Source organism: Pteropus medius, unplaced genomic scaffold (assembly GCF_902729225.1).
Source record: "Pteropus medius unplaced genomic scaffold, Ma_sr-lr_union100, whole genome shotgun sequence".
NCBI lineage: Eukaryota > Metazoa > Chordata > Mammalia > Chiroptera > Pteropodidae > Pteropus > Pteropus medius.
Genome location: NW_024355990.1, coordinates 775774 through 783338, shown reverse-complemented (window position 1 = coordinate 783338; position 7565 = coordinate 775774). Strand labels below are relative to the sequence as shown.

The 7565-nt window shown below is 62.5% G+C and overlaps 1 protein-coding gene across 9 annotated transcripts in view; it reads right to left on the bottom strand.

Annotated features, from left to right (window-relative positions):
* Positions 1 to 303: 303 nt before the first annotated feature.
* The window catches only part of MAFG (MAF bZIP transcription factor G), an 8199-nt gene continuing 937 nt past the window's right edge, over positions 304 to 7565 (bottom strand). For 2 of the 9 annotated variants that reach the window (XM_039859929.1, XM_039859933.1), the window contains exons 2-3: positions 1797 to 1859; positions 304 to 1702 (exon numbers count right to left, since the gene is read on the bottom strand). In XM_039859929.1, coding sequence (XP_039715863.1) covers positions 1250 to 1702; positions 1797 to 1832 — 489 coding nt within the window. In that variant the 5' untranslated portion in view covers positions 1833 to 1859 and the 3' untranslated portion in view covers positions 304 to 1249. The other 7 variants (XM_039859928.1, XM_039859934.1, XM_039859936.1 and 4 more) reach the window with 7 other exon arrangements.

Genomic DNA, 7565 nt, shown 5'->3' with positions numbered 1-7565 from the left:
CAGCAGGTACCGCCTGGCACCCAGCCTGAGCCAGGCAAGCCAGCGGAAGCAAAACACAACCGAATCCAAAAACAAACACGGGAAAACAGACACGAGAAGTGACACCCACAGGTCAAAGGTCACCAGAAGCACCAGCACTTGACGCTGCACAAGACCTCACCAGGCACGGACGACACCACTGCACCGGCGGAGACGGAAGCAGGAAGGGCAGAGGAGTAAGTCACTTTCGGTACAATTGCAAAAGAGAGAGCGAAGAGGACGTCAGGACGCGCCTTCCGGGCTCGCGGCTCGGCTTTGTCTTTTAAATAAGTTTTATAAATAACATCTGATAACTCTGCGTATATAAAAACTAAACTTCAACAGCCACAAAGACTTGTCTGTAAGTTTACAAGAAAGGGATTTTTGTTTTTGTTTTTTTTTTTTCCTTTTTTAAACTAGCAGTTTCTATTATACCTTCTTCCCTTTTTCATTTATATGGTCAAATGTTCTTGCTTTTTTTTTAAAAAGACAGTTTTATAAATACTCTGCAGCTCTTTTTTTTTCTTTAGCTTTTAAACATATAATTTAATAACTTCGTAAAAGGAACTTCTCTCTTTTAAATAAAGGGCTATGTAACCACACAAATAGGTCATGTAAACAGTGACACGGGACCCACCGCAGGACACTGGACACACCCTCCACGTACGCTCACAACCAGTGATTTGGTCTTGTTCAGTGCAACGCATCAGGCGAGGGCGCGAGGCCCCGGGCCCACGGCCATGACACCCCCGCCCCCAGCACCCAGGCTGTTGCCCGCCTGTCCAGGGCCCTCAGGAACACCCTACTTCTCAGAGCAGTGCCCGTCTGTGCCCGCTGGCCGAGCTGCAGGTGAGCCACCCGGCGCCTGCCAGCGCAGCCCCTCCTGCCTCCAAGCCCTCCCGCTCGGTCCGGGGCCCCGAGCTCTCGCCTCGTCCTTCTGTCCACTCCCACAGGGCTAGCTCCGGACTCCGAGCCCGCATGGCCTTGGTATAAAGGGGGCTGGGGCGACCCCACGTCACCACCGAACTGACCAATCCCAACGTACAAAACACACGATGACAACGACGAGATCAAGGGGCTCAGCCCGGCGCCCCTGGGGTGCAGGTTGTGCTTTGCAGGGAAGGGAGGAGGTAGGAAAGGGGGGGTGAGGAGAGGAGGAAGGGGTCAGGGCTGCCGAATTCGCCACGCGCCTAACGGCCCCTCGAAGACCCGCCTGGGCAAGCGCGCGTCCCTACGACCGGGCGTCCGTCTTGGACTTTACTATTGTGATGACGCTGGTGGCGGCCACCTTGCCCGGGACGAGGGGCCCCAGGCCGGCAGCAAGGGGGCCCCGAGCTGGCGCCACGGGGCTGCGGGCCACGGTCCTGGCGAAGTTCTGCAGGGCCTCGTACTTGGAGCGCAGCGCGTCCAGCTCCAGCTTCATGCTGGCGTTCTCCGAGGCCAGCTTCTCCACCTCCTGCTGCAGCTCCGCCTTCTGCTTCTCCAGCTCCTCCTTCTGCGTCACCCGCTTCACGCGGCAGCTGGCGGCGTAGCCGCGGTTCTTGAGCGTGCGCCGCCGCTGCTTCAGCTGCATGATCTCTTCCTTGGACAGGCCGCGCAGGTGCTGGTTCAGCTCCCGCACCGACATGGTCACCAGCTCCTCATCAGTCAGGCTGGTGCCATTCTCGCCCGGCTCCCGCTTCACCTGGGGGCGGCACAGCGCACGACGTCACGGGCTGACTGGCGGCCCGTCCCCGTGCCACCCCGGCCCCGAGCTGCCGCCCATCTTGTGTGCTCACCTTCAAGGCCTTGTTTCCTTTATTGGGGGTCGTCATAACCCGGGGGCACAGCACGCAGGCACTCTGCAGGACAGGGAGCAGAGGTCAGGACTCTGGAGACCAGCCCCGCCCCTCACCTGCCCATTCCCGACGGCAGGCCCCCAGGACACTCTTGGGCCTTGCCTCTCCTGAGCGGGGGCTGCTCCTTGTCCACCCTGCCCTAGGGAACCAGCTGGGAGGCCAGGAGGTCTGAGGCGGGTAGGGGGGATGGAAGGGCTATTAGGGAGGCAGAAGCAAGAAAAGGGGCTGGGGAGAGATGAGAGGGATGCGGAGGGGCCGGCCTAGAAGAAAGCCCGATCTTTAAAAATAACCCCAGTGTGAGCCCCAGAGCCGCTGTTCCTGGCGAGTCATGCTGACTCAGCACATTGCTCGCTCCCTCACCGGCCCAGGCCGCCAGCCAACACAGCCCCAGGGGACTGGCAGCCAGTGCAAAAAGCTGCCAGGGCCAGAAAGGCCAGCCTGGCCAACAGCAGGTGAGGGCCAGGGCCAGTGACCCCGTGCGCGTGTGTACTCAACAGTCCTATCTCCCACAGCCGCCTCCCCTAGCATGGCCTAGGACAAAGCCCTGCTCCTACCCAGGCTTAGGGGGCCACCCCCACAGGGACTCGGGGAGATGGAAGGATGTGGGGGCGTCTTGATGCTCCCAGAGACTTCTCACTTTGAAGAGTGACCGCTAGCTCTGGCGTGAGTGCCTCACGCTCCAGGTGGCAGACACTGTGGCCCTCGGTGCACCTCTGCTGCTGATGGAGTAACCAAGCTGCGGCTTTGGCTTGCAGCACCTCGTGCCCCTGGCCTCCCTGTCCGGGGTATTTCACAAGAGCGCCCACACTTAGCCATCCGGGCCTGCTCGGCCCCCTCTGCTGCGGTCAGTACCCACAGGGCAGGGAACAAAAACAAAGGGGTCCCTTCCCACCCACTCAGTCACGCTTCTCACACCCCACCTCACTTTCTGCTTCCTGAAGCCCTGCCAAGAACATTTTTGCACACCTAGTCCTGGGATTCCTGGCTCAGAGAGCTGCCACCACACCCTAAAGCGAGGCTGCACCCCCACCCACTCTGCCCCCTGCTCTCCAGGTTAGATTCAGGGAGAGAAGTGGCTGGGGGGCTAGACAGACTGCAGGCTTCCCTCAGCCCATTCTAGCTCAGTCGACCCTCTTACCCTCCCCAGGAGCTCAAGTGTGGCCGGGAGGTGGACGCACAAGTGGGCTCCAGGGTGGACCCCACCTCGCCCAGCCTGCCCCAGGCAAGGAGGCCAGAGGCTTCTGCCCACAGCCAGGCCACCCAGGGTCTCTGGCAGGCCTGAGGCTCCAGCAGCCGGTTCTTCCAAAGCACAGGATGGGCAGACCAGAGCTGGAGGCCAGGTCCTCACAGCAGAGCACCAGCTGGGGGGCAGAGACACTACCCTGGGCCCTACTGCTGTCAGCTCGAAGGAAAAGCCCTGGCACCAGCTTTTCCCACCGCCATGCTCCCTCCACCCCCAAATGCTGAGCACAGCGGTGACTTCCTGAAGAGATCACACAGAAAAGTGCCTCCTCGACAGATTTCACCCTCCGCAGAAGGCCTGAACTCAGCACAAGTGCAGCCAATCGCCTCCCAATCAAAGGTGTGTGGGGGAGGGGCGGGTCTCAGCAAAGCCCATGCTTCCAGACTTCTGGCCTGGCCTCCGCCCACCTGGGGACACACGCAGATGGGACAGAGACAGCCCTTTGGGGTGGGATGGGAGTGATGGCTCAGGGCACCTCTAGAAGGTGGATGGGATCCCAGAGGCCGGATCAAGACGCTGTCCCCACAGCCCTCCTCCCCATCCCGAAGGCTGGACCAGAGCTGGGGCTGGGTCATCCTTCTTCCTCCTCTCCCCTGAGGCTGAGTCCACCCCGTGGAGAGGGCCCAGACAGCCCGAATCCAGCACGGTGCCCTGGACCACCCACTCAGGTTGAAAGCCAGTCAGGAAGGGGAGAGAGGTCCAGGCTGCTGCAGCCCTTCCCCTGGGCCCAAACTCCAGGGTGTGGACACGAGGCAGAGGTCAAGACGGCCAGCCCCTGCTCCCTCCTCTGGCCTGCAAACCTGTGGCCAAACCTCCCAGGCAGGGCGCTCTGGCACCCCAACCCAGCCTGGCCTCACTCCCACCCTGCCCTTCAGACTGACTCCTCCAGAAGCCCTCAGTCAATAAAAGCCACTCTGAAAAAAGTCTAAAACTTAATTTCCACTGAAGCACACGTTACTGAGAAGACTTAAAGAAATGCTCCTCCAGGAACCTGCATTTCCCTAGGGCATAAAATTCCAGCCAAAAGGTCAGCTGAAGTGTTAGAACATCTGGCATCTCCGAGCCCAGGGCTGAGTGTGACTGGGGGGTGAGGTGGGGGAACCCTTGAGGACAAACCCCAAGGCCAGCCTAGCCTAGCCATGAGTCCCTAGGCAAGGTCAGCTCTGCTCTAGACAAAACGCACCCCACTCTCGGAAGTCAGGAATTACCCATACACTCAGGAGAGGTGACCGAGGCCACACTACCTTCAAGCTGTCATTTCCCCAACGGTCCCCGTCACCTGACCTGCCACCCATTGGGGGCTTGTTCTCTGCCAACCTGCACAACACTGACCCCTAATCTCCAGTGGGCTGACTTTGAGGTGGCTGGAAACTACATCCTTCCACCCCAGCCCACCTGCTACCCCCTGAAGGCTAGGCACCCTCCAAGCTACCACCGCCCCCAGCAGCCTGGACCCCGTCCCCAAGGCCGGGCTGCAAAGAGGGGCAGGGCCTGCTCACCAGACACCTCGGTCCCCAATGTCTAAATCCTGCTGCTTCCTCTCATTTGCAATCCCCGGCGGGGTGCGCCTGCTTGCCCCTGCCTTGTCCACTGCCACCCAGGACTCCGGTACAGGGTGTGTTCCGCTGGCCTCTTCCGCGGAGCCCTGGACTCCCGCTCGACCCCACCCTTTCCTCCCGCCCTCCCCTCTCTCCAGGAGGCCCCAGCCCCCTTCTCCCACTGCCTCCCCCTCTAGCCAGTGTACCCCTCTCATCCCCGCCCAGGAGACTTGAGCTGGCGGACGGATCGGTCTGGGAAGAGCCTGCTGCCCCCTTTTGACCCCCTAAGCTCCTCCCCTCCTCTCACTCAGAGAACTATTTCCCAGTTTGGGGAACTGTCCCAGACGTGGGTCGGGGACCAGCTGCCTGAGAAGCGCACGCCTGGGAGGGGAGGGGCAGGCCAGGGACTTCATTTTCTACCGCACCGTGGCCCCCTCACCGGCCTCCACTTCCTCCTCCCACCTCCACTCATAGCTCAGCCCAAACCCAAGGGCGCCCCAGCCCTGGGCCTGGCCCCATCCCCACGTCCCCACTGTCCCCTTCCGCTCCTCGTTTCCTGGCCTCTCAGGCCCCAGGCCCCTCGCTCAAATCCCCCCAGGCACCGGGATGAGCGTCGAGTGACCTCATGCTGATGACTCAGCAAGTCTCCCTCGGGGCTCTGGCACGCGTGTGACGGAGCGGAGCCGGCGCGAGCAAGGTCTCCCCGGCGCCCCCGGTGCCGGCCCGCCCCCGGCCTGCCGAGGACCCCTGTGCCTGGGGGTCGCCGACGCGGACACCTGATGAGTCAGCAGCTCCGGCCGCGGCCGTCGGGCTCCTCCGTGCGGCCTGGGCGCCCCGCTCGACCCCACCCTTTCCTCCCGCCACCCAGCCGCCCTCCCTCCAGGATGCCCCAGCCGCCGAGCGAGCCCCACGCACGCCTCGCCCGCCCTCCGCCGGCCGCGCGGCCCATCCTCAGCCCCCGGCGCAGGGGCCGGCGGTGCCCTGCCCGGTGGGGACGTCGAGGCTCGGGCCGCCAGAAGCGCGCGGGGCGACCCGAAGCCAGGGGCGCCCGGCCCGCGCCGTCGCACTCACCCACCACACTGCGGGCCCGGGCGGGCCGAGGCCGGGGCGCGGGGCGGCTGGCGCTCCGAGGCCGCGTGGGGCTGGGCGGCGCGAGGGCTCCGGGCCCGGGGTGGGGACTCGCCGCCTGCGCGGGCCAGGCCGAGCGCGCTGGGAAGGCCGGGCCGGACCAGGCTCGGTATCCGCCGCCGCCGCCGCCGCCACCGCCGCCGCTCCACAGACGTCACATGATGTTTGGTCACGTGGGCTCCATTCATGAAGCGGCGGCGCGACCCGCCGGGGCTTAAAGGGGAAGGCGCGGCGGCGGCGGCGGCGGCGGCGGGGGCGGGGCGCGCCCTCACTGCGCCTGCGCGCCTGCGCGCCGTCGCCCCGGCAACGCGCGCCGCGCCCTGCCCAGGAGGGGTCTCGCGGGACTGTCCCGGGCGCGCGCTCCCCGGCGGCCACGCCCCCCCTTCCGGCCTTCAAGGCGGGGCCTGGTGGCCGGCTCAGTTGCTTTCCAGGCCGTTGTGAGCCAGGAAAGGCCACGTATCCTAAGGGCCCGGTTCTACCTGCGCAGGGCGGGAGGGGGGGGTGGTCTGTGCCGGGGCTCACGCCTTAGGAGGGTCCTGCAGGCACGCCAGGCCCAGCACTGGCTGCGAGTAGTGGATGCGTGGGGAGTGTCAAGGCCTCTCGAAGCCACCCTGGCAGAGACAGGGGAACGCAGTCAGGCCCCTCGTTTTTTTCTGCCGTGCATTTCCCTCCGTTTTTCCTGTATTTCCTCTCTCCCCTTAGATTTGGAGGGCTGTTCCTTGTCCCCAAAGTGCCTCCTACTCCTACCCATGAGCACTAGGCCGTGGTTCTAAGTGGGCCCAGGGGAAGGGTAGAACTGGAGATGAGATGCTGCAATGTAGTTCCTCGAAAACCTCGGCTCAGAGACAGTCCTGATCCCCCCACACCCCACTCCGTATTCCAGGGACAACACTGCTTGGCCTCAGTGCTGCGAGCTCATCCTAGCCGCCCAGCCCAGCCCAGCCCAGGGGCGGGTGTGTGCTGAGTCAACCTCTGAGGCAAGGGGCCTCATCTTACTCTCTCCATGCTCTCTCTGTTGACACAACAAATGCGAGCACTTTTGGGCCCATAAAGGATCTGATCCTCAGCAGCTCCTCTGACCTGGTCAGCCTCCTATGAGTTAATTTTACGTGTACGCTTGACTTGGATGTGGAATGCCCAAATATTTGGTCAAATATTATTCTGGCTGTTTCGGTGAGGGTGTTTTTGCACAAGATTAACATTTAAATCTGTAGACTTTAACACAGTGCCCTGCAAAATGTGGGTGGGCCTCACTCAATCAGTTGAAGGCCCAAGTAGAACAAAAAGACTGACCCACCCAGGAGTGAGAGAATTCTCTGTCTTCAGACACCACCTGCAACACTGGCTCTCCCTGCCTGGTGGCCTCTGAGTTGGAATACCAGCCACTTGGGTCCCCCGCCTGCCAGCCCGCCCTGCAGGTCAGACTTGCTAGCCTCTGTAGTTGCATGAGCTGTTTCCTTTTGAATCTTTCTTTACATATATCGTAATATCTATCTCCATGTGTCCTGATTCTGCTTCTCTGGAGAATCCTCATACAGCTCCCTAGGGACCTCCTGTCCCCCTGTCCCGCCCCTGCCTGGGTGAGTGGAGAGACGTGTGCCCCCACTAGGCCGGGAGGCATGTGGGATGTGGAGGCTGGTGCCCCTCCCACAGCAAGGCAGGCCAAGTCCAGTCTATGGTGCCAGTCGCGTCTCCAATGACTGGTGTTTGAGAGGCTGTGTTCCAGTCGCGTCTCCAATGACTGGTGTTTGAGAGGCTGTGTTCTTCCCCTCACTGGGAGACCCAACCGCCACCAGCTTG